Source organism: Amblyraja radiata, chromosome 5, assembly GCF_010909765.2.
Source record: "Amblyraja radiata isolate CabotCenter1 chromosome 5, sAmbRad1.1.pri, whole genome shotgun sequence".
Classification (NCBI taxonomy): Eukaryota; Metazoa; Chordata; class Chondrichthyes; order Rajiformes; family Rajidae; genus Amblyraja; species Amblyraja radiata.
Window position 1 is genome coordinate 16,720,271 of NC_045960.1, and position 22,920 is coordinate 16,743,190.

Below are 22,920 nucleotides of genomic sequence, written 5' to 3' on the forward strand. Positions count from 1 at the left end.
TATGGAGAGAAAGCAGGTACAGGATACTGAGTTGGATGATCAGCCATGATCATATTGAATGGCGGTGCAGGCTCGAAGGGCCGAATGACCTACTCCTGCACCTATTTTCTATGTTTCTATGTCACCTATCCATGTTCTCCAGAGATGCTGGGTGTGATTAGCTAAAAGCCCTGTCCCACTGTGCGAGTTCATTCCAAGAGCTCTCCCGAGTTTAAAAAAAATCAAACTGGTGGTAAGCACGGAGAATGAACGTAGCGGGTACGTTGGAGCTCGGGGACGTCTCTTAGCGCTAACGGCAGGTACTCGTGAAGACTCGCTAACGGCAGGTAAGCACTGGAAGACTCGTGCAGATTTTTCAACATGATGAAAAATGTCCACGAAAGCCACGAGTACCGACGAGTGGCCATTACCGTAAATCTCCGAGTTGCTTCACAGTGCCAGCAACCCGGCTAGTAATCCTGACTACGGGTGCTGTTTGCACGGAGCTTGTACATTCTCTTTGTTACTGCATGGGTTCTCTCCGGGTGCTCCAGTTTCCTCCCATATTCCAGACGTACAGGTTTGTAGGTTAATTGGCTTCAGTAAGGATTGTTAATTGTCCTTAGTATGCAGGATAATGCAAGTGTATAGGGATCGCTGGTTGTCACAGATTTGGTGGGCTGAAGGGCCTATTTCCTCGCTGCATTTCTAACCTAAACCAAACTAAACACCATTTTACATCTATCACTTGCCAGGCTTTCCTGCTCCCCACTTCTCTTTCAGCTTTCTCCTCTCCCACAACTATCAATCTGAAGAAGGGACCCGACCCGGAAAGTCAACTATCCATGTTCTCCAGAGATGCTGATTGACCCACTGAGTTACTCCAGCACTTTGTGTCCTATTTTGCAGTCTAATGCTCACCCATTTAATTGAAATAAATTTGTACGTACAAGTCCATGCTTGAATGTACCCATGTAACCATGGAGATGTCATGCTGTTTTACTTCTGCTGACTTGAAAGAAGAATGTCTCTGTTTGCTTGCCCAGTCAGGTGATGTTGTGTAATCCACCACTTCATCGGGCACTGGTTCGTGTTAGATAATGTTGTTCAGCCCTGCTCATAATACTGAAAATGTTTTAAGCTCAGTACATTGAGGTGCTTCGGGTTTGAAATTGGAGTAGTAAGTTACTGCTAGATCAATAACAAAGGCATTATAATAGACAATAGGTGCAGGAGTAGGCCATTCGGCCCTTCGAGCCAGCACCGCCATTCAATGTGATCATGGCAGGTCATCCACAATCAGTACTCCGTTCCTGCCTTCTCCCCATATGCCCTGACTCTGCTATCTTTAAGAGCCCTATCTAGCTCTCTCTTGAAAGTATCCAGAGAACCGGCCTCCACCGCCCTCTGAGGCAGATAATTCCGCAGACTCACAACTCTGTGTGAAAAAGTGTTTCCTCATTTCTGTTCTAAATGGCTTACCCCTTATTCTTAAACTGTGGCCCCTGGTTCTGGACTCCCCCAACATCGGAAACATGTTTCCTGCCTCTAACGTGTCCAAACCCTTAATAATCTTATGTTTCAATAAGATCCCCTCTCAGCCTAAATTCCAGAGTATACTAGCCCAGCCGCTCCATTCTCTCAGCATATGACAATCCCACCATCCTGGGAATTAACCTTGTGAACATACGCTGCACTCCCTCAATAGCAAGAATTTCCTTCCTCAAATTTGAAGACCAAAACTGCACACAATACTCCAGGTGTGGTCTCACCAGGGCCCTGTACAACTGCAGAAGGACCGCTTTGCTCCTATACTCCTCTTGTTATGAAGGCAACATGCCATTCGCTTTCTTCACTGCCTGCTGTTCCTGCATGCTTACTTTCATTGACTGATGAACAAGGACCCCCAGATCCCATTGTACTTCCCCAACTGTAATTGCAGGTTAATACACAATTACAGTTGACACCAACTTGAAACCATTTAGATAGTAATCTGCCTTCCTGTTTTTGCTACCAAAGTGGATAACCTTACATTTATTCACATTAAATTGCATCTGCCATGCATCTGCCCACTCCCCCAACCTGTCCCAGTCACCCTGCATTCTCATAGCATCCTCCTCCCAGTTCACACTGCCACCCAGCTTTGTGTCATCTGCAAATTTGCTAATGTTACTTTGATAATACTTTGCTAATGCTAGAGTTAGTAATAAGTATTATATAATGAGAAAAGTCTAAAATAGTTGTTCTTTGCCCAAATCATTTGGAGCAGGAGGTTCTTCACCTCTTGAGTCTGCTCCACCATTTGGTAAATTTGGTTGATAGGATTGTAACCCCAACTTGCGGCACAGTGGCGCAACGGTAGAGTTGCTGCCTTACAGCGCCAGAGACCCGGGTTTGGTCCTAACGTACTAACTGTACGGAGTTTGAAAGTTCTCCCTGTGACCGCGTGGATTTTCTCCAGGAGCACCGGTTTCCTCCCACACTCCAAAGACGTGCAGGTTTGTAGGTTAAAAGACTTTTGCAAATTGTCTCCGTGTGTAAGATAGAACTATTGTACGGGTGATCATTGGTCGACATGGACTTGGTGTCCAAAGAGCCTGTTACCACGCTGTATCTCTAAACTAAACTAAACTAAACTAAACTGCAGATTCCCACTTACTCCAGGGAATGCAGGGGTTACTTGAAATTAGAGAAATCAACATTCATATCTGCCCAAGCAAAATATAAGGTGCCTTTCCTCCAATTTGCATGTGCCCTCACTCTGACAATGGAGGAGGCCCAGGTTCTGTGTCCAGGACATTTAGCAAAAGTAGGCGAGAGGGGAGAGAGGTGTAGTGGTCTTGATAATTAAAGATGTGATAAAAGGCAAATGTGTGAAAGGATTCTCGTCCAAGGGCAGTATCAGTAGAGGTGCAGATACTAAAAGAAGGACAAGAAACACAGTTGACATTGGTTTACAGTGAATGTTCCCTCCACTCTGCCCTCACACCTATCCTACCTATCAGTCGACAGCAGCCTGTGGCTTGTTGAGTGGGTCCAGCCCTCCCCCACTCTCCTAGCCTGCATTGTCCAAACATTCCTTTTCCGCAGGTTCGTGGCATCCTCATGGCCAAGACGATTTGAGCTGAGCAGTGTGGCAGAGTGATAAGGTAACTTGGGCAGGCTAGAACAAGGGAGTGCATCCACAAAACTCTATTGACATTCCCTTCCCAGATGCTGCCTGGTCCGCTAAGTTCCTCCAGCACTTTGCGTTTTGCCAAAGTCTCACGCCGGCTCTGCCAAATAAAGCCTTGTTTTAACGGACCTCGCGAGAACGGATTTTGGTTATAGCAGACGGACCTACCGACGGCTGCCCACGCCACCCCCGGCTCGGGTCTCAACTCGAATTGTCACCTGCCCATGTTCTCCAGAGATGCTGCCTGACCCGCCGAGTTACTCCAGCACTTTGTTTCCTTTTGTGTATTAAACAGCAATTGCAGTTATTTGTTTCTAATACTTACACAGTGATTACTCAGTTATAGCAGACAGTCTTCAACAACGGACCCCTATGGTCTGTTATAACGAAGGTTTACTGTGTCATACGTTTCACAGTTCAGCATTTGATGACATTTATAATGGAAGCTACAAATGTAAAGAATTTATTCACTTAAAATCATCACCATTAAAAATTTACTGACTCTGTCCCAAACTTCTCGATAGCAGAAATTCAAAAGTGTTTAATTGTCATAAGCACCAGGACCAAACATAAAAGTTCAAGTTGAAGTACATACAAGTCCATAGTAGCTCAGTACTGAGGTAGGATTGAGGTTAGGGTTGTGCAGGGTGATAAAAGAGTCTGGTGGCTGGTTTGAAGAAGCTGATCTTGTACTTGGAAGTAATGATTCTCAGGCTCCTTTAAATACGAGGTGTGTAAGAACGCAGGCTAATTATTTTCTATGGACTGAAATGAGGCAGCAGCAAAGTTTTGTTTAGCTTAGAGATTCGGCATGGAAACAGGCCCTTCGGCACACTGTCCACACCGACCGGCGATCAGTGTCAATTAACACTATCCTACACACACTAGGGACAATTTTACATTTACACCAAGTCAATTAACCTACAAACTTTTGGAATGTGGGAGGAAACCGAAGATCTTGGAAAAAACCCACACAGGTCACTGGGAGAACGTACAAACTCCGTACAGACAAGCATCCGTAGTCAGGATCGAACCGGGGTCTCTGGCGCTATAAGGCAGTAGCTCTACCGGTATGCCACCGTGCCGCTAATGAATAGAATGATTTGAATAAATAAAGAGCAAAAAGGTAGAAAGGAAGAAGCTTGATGAAGATTGAGCCAGGATGCTGAGGTTAAAGCATCACATGATCTTGCAGGAAGGTGGGTAACGGAATTAGTAATACAATACCACAAAGTGCTGGGGTGTCTCATCAGGTCAGACAGCCTCTGCGGAAGAAATCGACAGGTGACTTTTCAGATCTGGACTCTTCTTCAGACACAGGGAATTGATTGCATTTGGAGAAGATTGCCAGGCAACAATGAAGAAAGTAGCAATGATCTTAATCACAAAGAAAGCCAGTTTTATTTCTGATTTTCAGCAGCTGGGTAGATGGGAAGGTGACATATATCTGAAATTGGAGAATTCCATATTCATGCCGTTGGGTTGTAGTAATTAATTAACAACTTCTCTTTTGAGAAGCAAGGAAAGGGAATCCGGAGGTCATGTTTTTCTTCACTCCCTACAATGCTATGTACGACAGTGATCGCAACTTCTACTGAAGTGTGGATGGCTGTTGGCTCGCTAGGAGCTCATCTGCCCTTTGACAGGTCTTGTTTTTGGTCCTGCTGGGGGTCCACAGCCCCCCCCCCCCTCACCTGGCGAACCATGGAGACTATCCGACCATGGAGCAGGTAGCATGGGATTACGTGGCGGGGGGAACTCCCTGACCTGAACCCCAGCGGAATCGGAGGCACTGCTCCTCCAGCCTGCATGTGGCCTCACACTACCAGTGGAGGAGGCAGGGCCCCAGGTGGGTTGGCATGGGAAGGGGAATGAAAGTGGCTTGCAGCTGGTCCTGCCAGAAGGAGTGCGATTGTTTGGTGAAGATGTCTGTGTCTTTTTCCTGTTGCAGTGGTATCTTCTGGAGGTTGACCACCTCAGCAGTTTACAGCATTCTGCCACTTAGGGGAGGCACAGTGGCACAGCGGTAGAGTTACTGCCTCACAACGCCAGAGACCCGGTTTGATCCTGACTACGGGTGCTATGTGTACAGAGTTTGTACGTTCTCCCTGTGACTGCGTGGGTTTGCTCCGGGTGCTCCAGCTTCCTCCCATGCTCCAAAGGCGTGCAGGTTAATTGGCTTCTGTAAATTGCAAATTGACTCTAGTGTGTAGGATAGTGTTAATGCACAGGATGATCGATGGTCGGCGAGCCCTCTGTGGGGAAAAAGGGCCTGTTTCCACACTCTATCTCTAGTCTAAAGTCACTCATTCACTTCAGACGAAGGGTTTTTGATTGATGGTCTTCCCCGGGAAAGAAATGGTTAGGATAGGACAGTATTAGTGAACTGGAGTCTGTGATTAACTGGATAATATTGTCGCTAGGATGATTTTGCCAGACAGACCACTAGCACAAAATTGCTTGCAGATGTATATGTGAGATAACTGCTTGATTCAACAGAGGTCTGGACTTCTGTCTCCAATATGATTCTGGCAATGCTGAATGAAGTGCTTGAACTAATTATGGTCGAGTCTCAAGCCAAGCCACGAATACTTTGCGAGACTGATAGATCACAAATCTCTACTTCACCGTTTTACAAGCTCAAGAGAAAAAGCAATGAGCACACTTGTGAACAGTTCAGGAAGTTGAGAGAAGTTTCGCCAAGACTTCAGACATTTGCTTGGGTATGCTATGAGATCATTTCAGTGTTCAGAAGGATATCCCCATTGCTTTGTTTCCTGTTCCAACTACATTATCAGGCAGAGAGAGACCATCCCCAAGGTGCTTAACCGAAGCTTCTGGGACAGGGAATTAGTTTTAAGGAGCATTTGGAAGGAGGAAAGAGAGGTGGAGAGGTATGAGAGAATTTCAGGTCAGGGCTTTGGATTTGAAGGCACAGCCACCAACGACTGCAAGAGTGAAGTTGGATGTTCGGAGATACAAATAACTGCAGATGCTGGTTTACAAAAAGGGCATGAAGTGCTGGAGTAACTCAGGGCCAGATTGCATCTCTGGAGAACATGGATAGGTGAAGCATTGGGTCAGAACCATTCTTCAGTCTGAAGAAGGGTCCCGACCTAAAACGTCACCTATCAGCATTCTCCATAGATGTTGCCGGACCCACTGAGTTACTCGAGTACGTGGATTGTTCAAGACACCAGAACTGGAGAGGGTTGCATTTATGTCAAGGATTGTAAGGCTGGAGGGGATGAACACTCTTTAATCTCCTCATATCTTTTCACCAAGGTGTTTGCCACCACTTCTGTCATCTCTTCTATGGGTACCATAACTTCTTTGTTTCACTTGGATATTTTATTTGTAAATGAAAGAACTGTGACGGCATGGGTTTCTTCCCGGTGCTTCGGATTCCTCCCACACTTTAAAGACGTACAGGTTTCTAGGTTAATTGGCTTCTGTAAATTGTCCCTAGTGTGTGGGATAGAACTAGTGTACGGGTGATGGCTGGTCGGTGGGGACTCGGTGAACCGAAGAGCCAGTTTCCACGCTGTATCTCTAATTTAAGCTAAACCTGTAATTTTTGTCCCTTTCAGCAACAGTTCGAGGCTCACCAGGAAGAAGGGATGGTGATCTCACATATGGCTGTGGCTGGTGTTGGAGTCTGGATCGCCTTCAGCTCCGGATCTGCCCTGCGTCTGTTTCACACAGAGACCCTCGAACATCTTCAGGATATCAACATTGCAACTCCCATTCATAACATGATACCAGGTAAATGGCTAATCCACACAAGGTCAGATGGTTCTTCAACAAACTAGGTCAATAATATTTCAATCTTTTAACGTGTTAAATATTTCTATGAATTTTAGATGTCTCATGCCATTTGCTATGCTTAAGCCTAATTCTACAATTATCTGCCTCCTAGGCTATGATTTTTTCAAAGCAAAGAAATGATCTGTGGTCATTAGTAACAGATCTGTATAAGTGGATTTACTACATATGCAACCCCATCTGGTTCCACCTATTAATGGCCAGGCTTTGTCCTGCTCCCACCTCTCTTTTTTAGTCTTCTCCCCCCACACTGAAGAAGTCAGTCTGAAGATGGGTCCCGGCCCAAAATGGACTTTGGACTTTAGAGATACAATCTTGGATCACTCCTGCACATTCTGTTCCATTGGCTCAATCAAGACCAATGCACCGTTTTCTTCTAACCAGTTTGGATGAGCAACAAGAGCTGAATTTCTGTTGCCAAGTCTCTTGTATTTAAAGTTTCATATCTTCCTTCTCTACGGACTATGCAAAACCTTTGCCTAGGATTAACATCTACGGCTGAATCAAGGAAAGGCCCAACTGAAAAAAATAAATAAGACAATCTCAGGTGCAGAAATCTAACATTCTACCAGACTTACATCCAAACCAAATAACTTATTCAAAGATGAAGGAATGTTATAAAAAAGTTAAAGGTAATGTAATAGATTGAAGAAATAGAATAACTAGAGTTATCAGGATCTAACTTTAAAAGAAAGGGGCAAGTCTGTTTTTATATCCTGACTGTAAGCTCATTATCCAGTCCATTAAGATGAAGGAGAGGAAAATGATGGGCTTGTGATGTCAGTGACAGAAACTACTGGCCAGAATTGATTGGTGTTTTTTTGCTGCACAACTGAGCAGATTTTTTGGGAGTTTCTGGTGAGTTTCACTGGAATCATGCTTGCAAACTTCCTGTTCTAAGTTCCTTTGTAAATGCTAGGCTGACAGGCACTGCAGAAGTGTTTTATTTTTGTAGATAAAGACTTTTCAAGACATCAGTCAATCATTCATGATGATAACCGTACTTGGCACATGAATGGTAAGGTGGTATGAATTTTTATTGCCGACTCCACTCTGTTCAATCATTCGTGACATACAGCATTGACTTGAGTGCCTATTTAACTAGCCACCCACCAAAAAATACTCCTCTCTCTCACTGTAACTTCTTTCACTCATTCAGTTTTATTTTAATTGTAATTTATGGCTAGACCAGAACCTTCTAAAGTAACACGGATAGAGAGGTGATTCCGAACGCAGGCCATCACAGATGTTTTTCACGTTCATTATTGGGCGAGATGCCAGTTTACACAAAAGGACACAAAGTGCAGGAGAAACAGCACGTCAGGCAGCTTCTTTGGAGAACATGGATAGGTGATGTTTCGGATCGGGTCCTTTCTTCAGACTGATCAATCTGAAGAAGGGTCCAAGCCGAAATGTCTCTATCCATGTTCTCCAAAGATGCTGCCTGACCTGCTGAGTTACTCCAGCACTTTCTGTGCTTTCCTATTGAGTCTTGCCCCTCCCATCTTAAACCTATATCCTTTGGTTCTTTATTCCCCTACTTGCGTAAAAGAAGACTCTGTGCATTCACCCAATCTATACCACTCGTGATTTCATACATCTCTATAAGAATGGTGGCACAGTAGCGCAGCGGTAGAGTTGCTTCCTTACAGAGCTAGAGACCCGGGTTCAATCCTGACCACTGGTGCTGTCTATACGGAGTTTCTACATTCTCCCTGTGACTGGGTGGGTTTTCCCCGTGTGCTCTGGTTTCCTCCCACACTCCAAAGACAGACAGGTTAGTAGGTTAATTGGCTTCAGTAAAATTGTAAATTGTCCCAAGTTTGTAGGATAGTGCTAGCATACGGGTGATCACTGGTCGGCATGGACTCGGTGGGACGAAGGGCCTGATCTCTAAAGTCTAAAGATCACCCCACAGCCTCTTGAAATATGGGATAAAATTGGAGGAACCAGCAGGAACCCACACAGTCACGGAGAGAGCTTAGACACTCCAAGCAGACAGCTCTTAAGGTCAGGGTTGAACCTACTCCCTTCAACTGCACTACGAATGTGACTCATAAACCCAAGCTAGGATGTTGTCAAGGTTCAGCTCACAGTAAGGTTTAATTGCTTCGTTATCTGAGGATTTCCAAATAGTTGAGCAGTGCACAATCAATAAGAAAGATCCACACTTCCGTCTGAAGAAGTGGTTGCAGAGGTTGTGCTTTGGACATTGCCCTGAATAAATTCCTGCAGCAATGCCTGGGTTAGATCTTTTTATAACAAGCATATTCACCAGCCTATCGTTACGACATAATTTTGGACCTTGAACTTTTTCCCTTAGCAACAGAAGACCTTTATTTCAAATCAGTTCCTTGCATTATTTCAGCCAAGCATTGTTTTATCACAGGTGCGCTGTTGGGTTCTTTTACTGTAACTAGATGAGAACATTTGTGTGAACTACTGCCTGAATAATGTATCTCCAAATGACCGAGTGAACTTTCCCACAGCTCCAGTGAACCATCGTGAACAGAGTCTATGTGCTATTTTGATCATGATTTATGTAGTTCAATACAATTCTTTAGTATTTTTGTCAATTAAGTTCCGATAAAATGAAACAAATTTTGACTTGGAACTTTGAATTCCCTCTGTATTCACATGAGTTAAGAGTGTAGGCAGCTCCAGTATTATTATCATAGTCAGACAGCATGGAAACAGGCCCTTTGGCCCAACTTGTCCATGCCGATCAAGATACTCCATACAACATTGTCATATTTGCCAACATTTGGCTCATATCTTTTTAAACCTTTCCTATCCATGAACCAGTTAAAGTGTTATTTAATTGCTGTTATAGTACCTGCCACAACTACCTCCTCTGGCAGCTCGTTCCATATGCCCACCACCCTCTGAATGAACAAGTTGCCCCCAGGTTGCTATTAAATCTCTCACCTTAAATCTATGTTCTCTGGGTCTTTATTGCCCTACTCTGGGTAAATGACTCTGGCAATTGACCTTTTCTATTCCCCTCATGATTTTATGCACCTCGGTAATTCAACTCTCAGGCTCCTGCATTCCAAGTAGTAACGTCCTAGTCCGCTCTGGAAGGAAACCCTGTGGTTCTGTGTGTGAATGAGGACTAGACACAAAACGCTGGAGTAACTCAGCGGGACAGGCAGCATCCCTGGAGAGAAGGAATGGGTGACGTTTCGGGTCGAGACCCTTCTTCAAACTGAGAACTGTTGTTTCCTGGACCAGCGGAATGTAAACCCACACTGGGGACACGCTAGGTATTAAGTTGCTGTTAGTGTTGTCCGCGCGTGTTGTGGACTGGAGAGAAGGTGCTCGAGCAAGCAAACATCCTGCCAGAAGGACAGGAACTGAACTCCTGGAAGGCCATCAAGACACCAGAAGAGGCCACAATGTTCCTACCCCCAGGTTAAATAGATTTTCTTCACTGGTTTAGTTTGGAGTAGTGTGAAGGAATCTCTGGACAAATTGGGTTCATTTCTTTGATGGCGGTTTGGGCAATTTGAGCTGCAACATGTTTTTTAGGAGAGATGTCAACGCTTGTACAATTTTCAAATCAGGCCGTTTTCGGTAAGATTACATGGAACGTCTCAATGGATCATATTTTATTTCGGTTGTGAATTCTCGAAGACATGCTTCATATTTTTCCCACCAGACTGCAGATTAAGGGAATGTTGTGACTTTGATTGCAGGTGTTTCCTGCCTCGCAAATGTCCTTCGCTTCGTGAAGCTGGTTAACTTCCTGTCGAGTTGAGCTAATTTCATCTTCTTAATAAAGCTTATCACAGTGCCTTGGTACATGTGGCAATAATAAACCCAAACCTGATGGTTTTGCCTGTATGGTTTGTGGACAGGATGATTTCTGATCTCACTTCTGGCACATATTCCAGAAAGACTCACTGAATGTCTCAATTCTCTTCTCACAACACTACCCGGAAAAGGGAAAGTGAATGAAGTGAAGAGACTGCAATGGCACAGAGATCGGGACCCGTCACACTTTGTCTCAACACCATGAAAGTCAATGCACCTTTTAGGGTAGCACGGTGGCGCAGCGGTAGTCAGTGTCAGAGACCCGGGTTTGATTCTGATTACGGGTGCTGTCTGTACGTAGTTTGTACCTTCTTCCTGTGACCAGGTGGGTTTTCCTCTGGTGCTCTGGTTTCCTTCCACATTCCAAAGACATGCTAGTTTGTCGGTTAATTGGCTTCTGTATAAATTGTAATTTTGTCCCTGGTGTGTAGGATAGTGCTAATGGATTGCTGTTCGGTGCAGGCTCAGGTGGGGCAAAGGCCCTGTTTCCACTCTGCATCTCTAAGGTCCAAAGTAAAGTGTAAGTAAAGAATCAGTGATCCAGTTATTTAGCCTGGCATTGCCCTTGGATCGGTTACCCACTCACTGCACACCCAAGTGTTATTCCTCATGCAATGCTGCTGACAACATTCATCCACGTAGCTCCCAGTTTCACCTTTTGCGCATTCTCATAACAATTTTTCCATATCTGCAGCAGTACAATTTAATGGTGGTCTCCCTAAGCAGATCCCAGCTTGGCTTGCGGAATCTGACCCTTTCTTTACCAGCACTCATAGATCCATCTGCACTAGACTGCTATCTGCTCTCGATCCTCAGATTTCTCTTCCTTGTGCAGCATCTGTGGAGGGAATGGACAAATGTTGTTTCGGGTCGGGACCCTTCTTCAGATTGATTGTAGAAGGGGGTAGAAATCTGGCAAAGAAGTGGGGGTTACAAAACAGCTTACAACCCAGCAGTATGAATATTAATTTCAAGTAATCCTTGGTCCCTCTCTCTCTTTGTCCCTCACCCACCCTAGTTGTTTCACTGTTCGTATCCTTTCATTATCACCTGTTTTGGTCGTAGGAATAAAGACGTAGACTATTTTCTAAATGGGGAGAGGATCCAGAAATCGGAGGTGCAAAGGGACTTTTGCTGGTGCAGGATTCCCAAAAAGTTAATCTGCAAGTCGAATCGGTAGTAAAGAAAGTAAACTCAATGCTAGCATTTATTTCAAGGCTTGTATACTAAAACAGGGATGTAATGTTCAGGCTCTATAAGGCGCTGGTAAGGACGCATCGAGAATATTGTGAGCAATTTTGGGTATCATATCTGAGGAAGGATGTGCTGGCTCTGGAGAGGGTCCAGAGGAGGTTTTACAAGTATGATCCCCAGAATGAGTAGGTTAATCTATGATGAGCGTTTGTCGGCACTGGGCCTGTACTCGCTGGAGTATAGAAGAATGAGCGGGGAACTAATTGAAACATACAGAATAGTGAAAGGCTTGGATAGAGTGGATGTGGAGAGGATGTTTCCACCAGTGGGAGAGTCTGGGACTCAGAATTAAAGGACGTTATTTTAGGAAGGAGATGAGAAATTTCTTTAGTCAGAGGGTGGTGAATCTGGAGAATTCTTTGCCGCAGAAGGCTGATTGCAGGTGTTTCCTGCCTCGCAAATGTCCTTCGCTTCGTGAAGCTGGTTAGCTTCCTGTCGAGTTGAGCTAATTTCATCTTCTTGCATAGCATAGCTATAGAGTTTAACTTAATCTTTTGTTGCTTTTGAAGGTTAAAAAAAACCTATGCAAACTGGGTACATCACAAGGAAAATGTATTTACAGCTGGAGTTACTTCTGTAATTAAAGGAAATCGGGAACTCCCAATGTGTCCCTAACAGGACACAGGCACAGCTCAAAAGCTTAGTTCAGTTTAGCTTAGCTTAGGGACACGGTGCAGAAACAGACCCTTCGGTCTACTGAGTCCATGCCAACCGGCGATCACCCCATACATTATCCTACACACGAGGGACAATTTCCAATTGTTATCAAAACCAATTAACTTACAAACCTGTACGTCTTTGGAGTACGGGAGGAAACTGGGGCAGCCGGAGAGAACCCATACAGTCACAGGGAGAATGTACAAACTCCGTACAGACAGCACACGTGGTCAGGATCGAACCCAGGTCTCTGGCGCTGTAAGGCAGCAACTTTGCTGCTATGCCGCCCAAAAGTTGTTGATGTCAGAGCATTAGGAGGCACAAACGCAGTGGGTTACAAACATGTTCCCTGATATTTTTTGAATTTTTACTCTGGGCCACAAACTCTGATCTCTCCAGATTAACCTGGTTGTGTTCTTCTGTGTGTTTTTCTCTAGTTGATTGATTGAATTGATTGAAAGACACAGCATCAAAACAGCACCTTCAGCCAATCGAGACCATGCCGACCATCGTTCACCCATTCGCACTTGATCTATGTTATCCTACTTTCGCATCCACTTCCAACACACATGGGGCAATTTACAGAGACCAATTAAGCGATAAACACGCAGTTGGTTGGGATGTGGGAGAAAACCCACACGGTCGCAGGGAGAACGTGTAAACTCCACATATGCAGCACCATAGATCAGGTTTGAACCCGGATTACTGGCACTGTGAGGCAGCAGCTCTACCACCTGCCTCAAACGGTTGCGGTTCAGATTTGTGGTATTAGGTTGCCTGCAGTTCTTATGTTAACTTCATACAGTGACCAGTTGTTCCACTGGTGGAGATGAATAACAGGAAGCTGATGACGTTGCAAAATGCAATAACTGAGCAGTACTTCTAAGATGCAGAAAATCCCATTAATTTCCTGGTTTGATTTTGAACACTCGATTGAAATTCAGCAGTGAGGATCCTTATTCTGCACGCTGGGCCTGTTTGGATATCATGCAAAATAAAGCTTATCACAGTGCCTTGGTACATGTGGCAATAATAAACCCAAACCTGATGGTTTTGCCTGTATGGTTCGTGGACAGGATGATTTCTGATCTCACTTCTGGCACATATTCCAGAAAGACTCACTGAATGTCTCAATTCTCTTCTCACAACACTACCCGGAAAAGGGAAAGTGAATGAAGTGAAGAGACTGCAATGGCACAGAGATCGGGACTGTCACACTTTGTCTCAACACCATGAAAGTCAATGCACCTTTTAGGGTAGCACGGTGGCGCAGCGGTAGAGCTGCTGCCTTACAGTGTCAGAGACCCGGGTTTGATCCTGATTACAGGTGCTGTCTGTACATAGTTTGTACCTTCTTCCTGTGACCAGGTGGGTTTTCCTCTGGTGCTCTGGTTTCCTTCCACATTCCAAAGACATGCTAGTTTGTCGATTAATTGGCTTCTGTATAAATTGTAAATTTGTCCCTGGTGTGTAGGATAGTGCTAATGGATTGCTGTTCGGTGCAGGCTCAGGTGGGGCAAAGGCCCTGTTTCCACTCTGCATCTCTAAGGTCCAAAGTAAAGTGTAAGTAAAGAATCAGTGATCCAGTTATTTAGCCTGGCATTGCCCTTGGATCGGTTACCCACTCACTGCACACCCAAGTGTTATTCCTCATGCAATGCTGCTGACAACATTCATCCACGTAGCTCCCAGTTTCACCTTTTACGCATTCTCATAACAATTTTTCCATATCTGCAGCAGTACAATTTAATGGTGGTCTCCCTAAGCATATCCCAGCTTGGCTTGCGGAATCTGACCCTTTCTTTACCAGCACTCATAGATCCATCTGCACTAGACTGCTATCTGCTCTCGATCCTCAGATTTCTCTTCCTTGTGCAGCATCTGTGGAGGGAATGGACAAATGTTGTTTCGGGTCGGGACCCTTCTTCAGATTGATTGTAGAAGGGGGTAGAAATCTGGAAAAGAAGTGGGGGTTACAAAACAGCTTACAACCCAGCAGTATGAATATTAATTTCAAGTAATCCTTGGTCCCTCTCTCTCTCTGTCCCTCCCCCACCCTAGTTGTTTCACTGTTCGTATCCTTTCATTATCACCTGTCTTGGTCGTAGGAATAAAGACATAGACTATTTTCTAAATGGGGAGAGGATCCAGAAATCAGAGGTGCAAAGGGACTTGTGCTGGTGCAGGATTCCCAAAAAGTTAATCTGCAAGTCGAATCGGTAGTAAAGAAAGCAAACTCAATGCTAGCATTTATTTCAAGGCTTGTATACTAAAACAGGGATGTAATGTTCAGGCTCTATAAGGCGCTGGTAAGGACGCATCGAGAATATTGTGAGCAATTTTGGGTATCATATCTGAGGAAGGATGTGCTGGCTCTGGAGAGGGTCCAGAGGAGGTTTTACAAGTATGATCCCCAGAATGAGTAGGTTAATCTATGATGAGCGTTTGTCGGCACTGGGCCTGTACTCGCTGGAGTTTAGAAGAATGAGCGGGGAACTAATTGAAACATACAGAATAGTGAAAGGCTTGGATAGAGTGGATGTGGAGAGGATGTTTCCACCAGTGGGAGAGTCTGGGACTCAGAATTAAAGGACGTTATTTTAGGAAGGAGATGAGAAATTTCTTTAGTCAGAGGGTGGTGAATCTGGGGAATTCTTTGCCGCAGAAGGCTGGGGAGGACGTCAGTGTATATTTTTAAGGCAGAGATCGATAGATTCTTGATTAGTACGGGTGTCAGAGGTTATGGGGAGGCAGGAGAAAGGGGTTAGGAGGGAGAGATAGATCAGTCATGATTAAATGGCAAAGTAGACTAGATGGGCCAATGGCCTAATTCTACTCCTATTCCTTATGACCTTATGACCTCCTCCTCAGCCAACAACGGACCATTGTGAGCTCCTTGGCCATCGGTACCGGCTCTGATTATTCTGTACCTTTTCGTAACTGGTTTCTTTCTCCCCTGACCCTCCGTCTGAAGAAGGCTCTCAACCTGAAAGTCACCTTTTCCTTTTCACCAGAGATGCTGCCTGACCCACTGAGGTACTCCAGCATTTTGTGTCAATCTTCAGTGTAAACCATCATCTGCAGTTACATATTGGAACTAATTTGAAGTGTGACTATTCTTGCGTGGGCTCACAACTTTTCAAACTGCTTGAAGTATTTTTGATGTATAGTCACACGGAATATCTACAAAACTGTGATCGAAACATAAAGTGTGTATCAGAACTGACAATGTAACAATAACAGCGAAGACTGTTCAGTGAGTTATTTTATGCAAGGGTCTCTGACAGATATTCGACCAGATTGGGGAGTGGATAATAAAAAAAGACTTGCATTTATATAGGACCTTTCCTTTTCCTTTCAAGACTTTGCAGCAACTGATGTAAATCTGAAGATTGTAAATGGACTCAAGGTTGCGATATAAGACAGAGATGTTTCATGCGATTTAACGTACTTGTATATTTTGTTTGTAATTCCAGGTCAACAGCGGACGACTGTAACCGGTCTTCTCGTGTGTCACGGTTTACTGCTGGTGGGAACCAACCTCGGGATTATTGTAGCATTGCCAGTTGCACGACTGCAGGGAATACCTAAAGTTACAGGTGACTTACCTGTTTTATGTGCTGTGATTATTGATGTAAAAATGGCATGGATTAAAATTAGACTCCGAGAGTCATGGAAGCAGCAGTTTGAGCCGATTCTCAAACATCCAGTTGTACTAATCCTACACTGAGTCCATTTTACTTAGACTTTAGAGAAACAGTGCAGAAACAGGCCCTTCGGCCCACAGTCCACGCTGACCAGTGATCACTCCTACACTAGCATTATCCTACACACTAGAGACAATGTACAATTATACCAAAGCCAATTAACCTACAAACATGTGTGTCTTCAGAGTGTGGGAGGAAACTGGAAACTGGAAACGTACAAACTCCATACAGACAGCACCCATGATCGAACCCAGGTCTATGACGCTGTCTAGTGCCACTGTACAGTCCCAATATTCTCCACACATCCCCATCAACTGACCACAAATCCTGCCCCTCATCTGAACTCTAGAGGCTGTTCACAGCAGCCGTTGATCTACCATGTCTTTTTGAGGTGGGAGGACACCAGTGTACACAGTGGTATTCCATGCGATTACAGGGAGAAGGTGCAAACAGCGCACAGGCAGCATCCGCAGTCAGGATTGAATCTGTCTCGTTGGAACTGTTAGGCAGCAGCTCTAGCTGCACCACTATGTGTTCGGATAAGCCAATTACAGAGAGTTAACCCATTAACATTAGATTTCAGAGAACCAGAAGTACATTTCCTTCTATATGTAAATGGTGCAAGGAAAATATTTTACTTGTTTAGAGTCATTGAGTCATACAGCATGAAAACAGACACTTCAGGACAACTCATCCAGTAGCATCTTTGCTCTGATCTGAGACTATCTAAATCATGCTGTTTTCTCCCTGAACATCTGCAAAACCAATAAGCAGCTCTTCATTATTTTTATACATAATAGATCAGTAATTTATTCATCACTAAGGGTACTTCCTAAGGTCAGAGGTGTGAGCAAAGGTCTAGGTTTATTATCGTCCTGTGTACCCCATCTTTTCCCCATATGATCTTATACAACCGGAGCATCGGATGGCGCCCGCAATGGCTGCCTCACCAACAGTCTGTCTGTCCTTTCTTTCTTTTGTGTTTTAATAGTATGTGTTAAATGTATGTGGGGGGTGGGGAGGGAGGTGTTGTGGGAATTTTTTTGTAAGCTCTTACCTCAACGGAGATGCGATTTTTTTCCGTATCGTATCTGTCCACAATGCTGCCTAACATCGAGGAGTTGGCGGCCTTTTCTGGTGACCGATTTTGAGAGCTCTACCGCGGTTGCCTGCGGACTTACCACCACAGAGCCCACAATCCATTTGCCAGGGATCGACCTTGGAGCTTCAACCATGATGCTTGCAGACTTAACATCACGGAGCTCGTGGTCTCTGGTTAGAGACCTTCGGGAACTCCAAGCTGCAGGAGCTTCGATCGCCCCGATTGGGAATTTTGATCGCCCTGACGCGGGAGCTTCCATCGCCCTGACGCGGGAGCTTCGACCACCGGCTGTGAGAGCTTCGATCGCCCCGACGGCTGGTTCGACTGCCCCGACCGCGGGAGAAGAAAGAGAAAGAGGATTGGACTTTATTGCCTCCATCACAGTGAGGAATGTGGGGAATCCACTGTGGTGGATGTTTATGTTAACTTTTATGTAGTTGTGTGTCTTGTTGCTTTTTTTTTCGTATGGCTGTATGGTAATTTGCATATCACTGCACCGTAATTGGTACATGTGACAATAAAAGACCTTTGAAACCTTTGAAACACCTCAATACGATCACCCCTCATCCTCCTGCGCTCCAAGGAATCAAGTCCTAGTCTGCTCAACCTCTCCTGATAGCTCAGCCCCTGGCAACATCCTCGCAAATCTTCTCTGCACACTTTCCAGCTAAACAACATTTTTCCTATTACAGAGTGATCAAAACGATAACAGGGTGAGCAAAACATAGTCATAGATCTATCTGCTCAGTAACAAAATATACCACTAAAGACTCTTTTTCCTGCTGGGTTAACTTGCTACATCTAATGCTGTGTGTTTTTCAACCGGCCAAGCATATACTCAGAAGTCATTTGAAGGTAGCATTAGAGAAACAGAATCCTGAATTTATAATTGAATTGGTACAAGGGATATCTAAAACTAGAGAGCATGAGTTTAAAGTGAGGAGTATGAGAGTTAGAACAGATATAAAGAGATTTTTTTTTCATGTGGAGAATGGTTGGAATCTGGAAGGCACTGCCCGAGGCGATGGTGGAGGCAGAGACTCTCACAGTGTTTTTTACCAAGTTTCTGAAAGAGCACGTATCACCAAGGCAGGTAAGGTCAAGGACCAAGTTTTGATTAATGGGATCAGTGGAGTTAGGTTCTGGATGGAGTGATGAATTGGTCTGTTTCTGTGCTGTGTGACTCTGCCTCTTTCATTCTATGATAGTGCAGTATGGCACAATGGATAAATAACTTTGCTTAAATGTCATGATTGTTTACACTGCACTGCAGTGATCAAGTGCATAATAAAGGTTTTACTTAAGTTGCAAAGCTCATACTGAGGAAGGGATATTCGCTTATACAAACTATCTGCTGTTTTTTTTTTTTTTTTTTTTCTCTCTCTCTCTCTCTCTCTCTCTCTCTCTCTCTCTCTCTCTCTCTCTCTCTCTCTCTCTCTCTCTCTCTCTCTCTCTCTCTCTCTCTCTCTCTCTCTATCTCTCTCTCTCTCTCTCTCTCTCTCTCTCTCTCTCTCTCTCTCTCTCTCTCTCTCTCTCTCCTCTCTCTCTCTCTCTCTCTCTCTCTCACCGTCTGTGTCTGTCTGTTTGTCTATCTGTCTGAGCCTCTCTGTCTCTCTCTCTCTCTGTTGCCACCTCTCGCTTTCTCTCAATTCCGCTCATACACCCTCTCTCTTCCTGTCCCTCGCACTCAATTGCCTTTCAGTAAGTATCTATCCAGTTTCTTCAACAGGTATGAATTAACCTTTGATGTACTATATTTCTGGATGTTGAAGCAGTCCACTGTAGGTGAAGCATGACTCATCCAGCATTCTTGTCTCTTCCTCCAGGCAGGGGAATGGTGTCCTACCACGCTCACTGTGGTCCAGTCAGATTTCTCACCATGGCCACTGCCACTACCACAATAATGAATAAAATCCCGTCACTGACAATCCTGCCTTTGCCACTGGAAGGGAAGAGTGGAGAAAAGCCTGGCTGCGGCGGGACGCAAACAGAATGGTTCGACACGGCTAACAAGGACAGTGGGCTGTGGCTTGGAGACTCCGCAGCACCCACTGCACAGCACAGCAACCTGTCTTCACCTACAGCGTCTCCAAGCTGGTCCCACCAATCCAGTGCACAGGAGCATGGGCCCGAGGACACTGCACTCTACGAGCTCATGAATGACTCCAGTCTCTCCAGCAAAAGTAAATGCCTCGACAACGGGGGTTTAAAGAAGACGAAGATGACTTCCGTTTTGGTCATTTCCGGAGGTCAGGGGGACAAACGGCTCAACAAGAAGTCCAAGCAACGGCAAGACGAAACCATTTCCACCGTCATGATTTGGCAAATTCCATTGTTAAACGTGTGACAAGTTCAGGGCACAGTCAGTCTCTTATCCTGAGATCCCCAGTCCTGTCGGAGGGGATGTACCTGTACATTGTAAAATTATGCATAAATGATCTTCCAATTTTTGAACGGTGCTCTTATCATGTCAAGTTGACCACCCAGCAATGGTTGGTCATGTTCAAGAGTTCGCAAGGTGTAAATCTGCCTTTGAACAACTTCAAGAGTCAAGAGTGTTTTATTGTCACATGTCCTGAAAGGGAACAAAGAAATTCTTAGTTGTAGCGACACAACAGATATGTAAACATAGTACATATTCTTATATTAACGAATCAGAAAGTTTTAATACTTTTGTTATCGATTCTTTAAATGCAATTCCATGGGCTACTCCTCGGAGGTCTGTTCTGTTCTGGAGAAGATCACCTGGGGGCTGATATTTCCAAAGACATTTTCTTAAAGTGTCAACTATGATCAGGCTTAACACTGATTCACAGACCACCTCTTCATTCATGAAAAGTTTGTGGTCGACTTTTTAAATCAATTTTCAGGGACCTTTAAATCAATAAGTGAAATCTGCCAACTGCAAAACACGTAACACCCTAGGAATAAGGAAGTATGTGGAAATTTAAAAAGTTTCAGATTCATTTGTTTTCCAGAGTAAATCAGACTGTTGCAAAAATTACTATTAAAATGTATATGTTTTAAAAAGGGTTGTTAAAATGTTAAATCTGATTGGAGCAGCTAATTAATTTTTGTAAAACACTTTTTTTAAACACCTTATCGAATGCACATTCTGACCAATACAGTAAAATGTACAGTTGTTGTGACATGAAGTTGCCTTGCAATCATCAGAACTAGTGCATTTAACATGGATAATTAATTATTAGTGAGAGATGCTCATTGCTAACAGTAGTTTTATTTCCAGTTACGTCCTTTTGCACAGACGATTATTAAATATTTAGTTATTTACAATTAGTTTGACATTTTGTTGATGTTTAAAAAATGGACAGATTCATTTGCAATTCTATTTTGTGTGTTAATGGGCAATCCTAGAATTATTACCCAACATGAATGGTACACTTTAATACAAACTTTTAAAGTAGATTTATGGGGTTTACATGAACCCTGGGGAATTGACAATGTTCCAGTCCAGGTAGTACACCTCTCGGCAAGGTCTAAGAGGCATGAATTATTTCTCAAGCATCTTACTATACCAATCTTTCCATATAAAGTCTCTTCAATGCTTGTGTCTAATTTAACTTGCTGCTTGTAAAGTATCAGATGAAAGCGATCCAATTAAACCGCTAATGGTAGTTGGTATCTGGAATAGTAAGTTTGATGGGATTTCACATGCTGGTGAACTTACTGCAAACTTCCAGCTCCTGTGTCATTTCCCATTTCAAATACCCAGCAGTCAGGTTTTTTTTTCACCTTTCATATTGGTAAGTCGCCATTTTGTGATGTTGTCACACTGATATCAGTGTATCTGACATGGATTCCAATTCAAGTGGCATCCATGAAGTGGATTGGTGCAGTGCTGAGATTACACTTCTACATTAAGTTTGTCATGCACCATTGCACTGTTGAAGGTTTATTCTGGTAAGCAATCTTAATTGTTCACAGGTTACTAACATTTTACTCATTTTGCTTTTATTTATGTATTAAAGCACAATTTTGAATAGTTAAATGCTATCTTTTAGCTGGTCTGAGTGGAACAGTGATGCATCTTCACATTCTGTAGTTATGTTCTGTTGGTGATATCTGTGGCAGAACATTTTGTTTTGCGATTACTTGGCACAGTACATCACTGTTTCCTAAAGCTGCTTGTGGTATCATCAGACTTGCTCACTCCAAAACCCAGTTCTGATACTGTTGAGTTGCAGCAGGTAGGGAGCATGAAAGAAGCATTTATTTTATTATTATCATTTCATAGTGAAGAACCAGACACTTAACTAAGGAATGGCCACTCAAATTTGGAAATTGAACTTGGACAGGGATGGGTTCTGGAATGATAGAGTAAGTGAAAGCATCAAGGTATTTCAAGTTGATTTATTTACCGCTGGTCGGTGTTTTATTAATCAATGTTACTCTTGGAACTTGAGCATGTCCAAGCCAAATACCTGATGAACTCATGCCTGTAGAGTTTGCACATTGCGGCACAGTGGTGCAGCAGTAGAGTTGCTGCCTTACAGACCCGGGTTCCATCCTGAGCACTGGTGCTGTAGGTACGTTATCCCTATGACTGCATGGAATTTCTTCAGGTGCTCCAGTTTCCTCCCACATTCCAAAGACAAGCATATTTGTAAGTTAATTGGCATCTGTAAATTGTCCCTCGTGAGTACGATAGAACCAGTGTGAACAGATTGGTCGGCGTGGACTCGGTGGGTGTAACGGCCTGTTTCCACGCCGTCTCTCTAAAAAAATAAGTACTTTGCACTCTCAACTTCTATGTAGGTAAAGTTTTCGGCAAGATTTTATTTATCCAGATTTTTGCCCAGTTTTGCTGATAACCTAATTAAAATCAGAAAAAGACACAAAGTGCTCGAGTAACTCAGCGGGTCAGGCAGCATCTCAGGAGAACACGGTTAGGCAACTTTTCGGGTAGGGTGAGTCTGAAGAAGGGTCCTGCCCCAAAATGTCGCCTTTCCATGTTCACCCAAGGTGCTGCCTGACGCTGAGCTATTTCAGCACTCTGTCTTTTTGTAAACTAGTATCTGCAGTTCCTTGGTCCTAATTAAAACCAAGCTGCTTCACATCTATTGCAGAATGCCAATTGCTGTCCAATCCAGGTGGATCTGGGACTGTGCAGCATTAACTGAAAGGTAATTTGGAGCTGGTTATGGACAGTGTCTGGAGCATAGGGCAAACTAGTCTAGGAGAGAGATTCAGTTTATTAAATCAGGATTGTTGGGCTAGTTCCAATCAGCCATCAAGATATTTGCCATCTCAACATGGAAAAGATCCCATTTACCTGTTCCCATCATTCCAACATTTATCATCAGGGAGAATTGTTCATAATCAGACATTGGGCACTGTGTGGCATTAGAAGAATGCAGAGGGTTTGCAGTGAGTGCAGAAGAGTT

General features: G+C 44.0%; 1 protein-coding gene across 3 annotated transcripts in view; it reads left to right on the forward strand.

Annotated features, from left to right (window-relative positions):
* Nucleotides 1-20,809, forward strand: part of arhgef10 (Rho guanine nucleotide exchange factor 10) — a 243,141-nt gene extending 222,332 nt beyond the window's left edge. For all 3 annotated transcript variants that reach the window (XM_033020671.1, XM_033020673.1, XM_033020674.1), the window contains 3 exons: nucleotides 6,745-6,919; nucleotides 16,183-16,305; nucleotides 19,342-20,809. In XM_033020671.1, coding sequence (XP_032876562.1) covers nucleotides 6,745-6,919; nucleotides 16,183-16,305; nucleotides 19,342-19,862 — 819 coding nt within the window. In that variant the 3' untranslated portion in view covers nucleotides 19,863-20,809. The remainder of the gene's footprint in view (nucleotides 1-6,744; nucleotides 6,920-16,182; nucleotides 16,306-19,341) is intronic.
* Nucleotides 20,810-22,920: the final 2,111 nt, after the last annotated feature.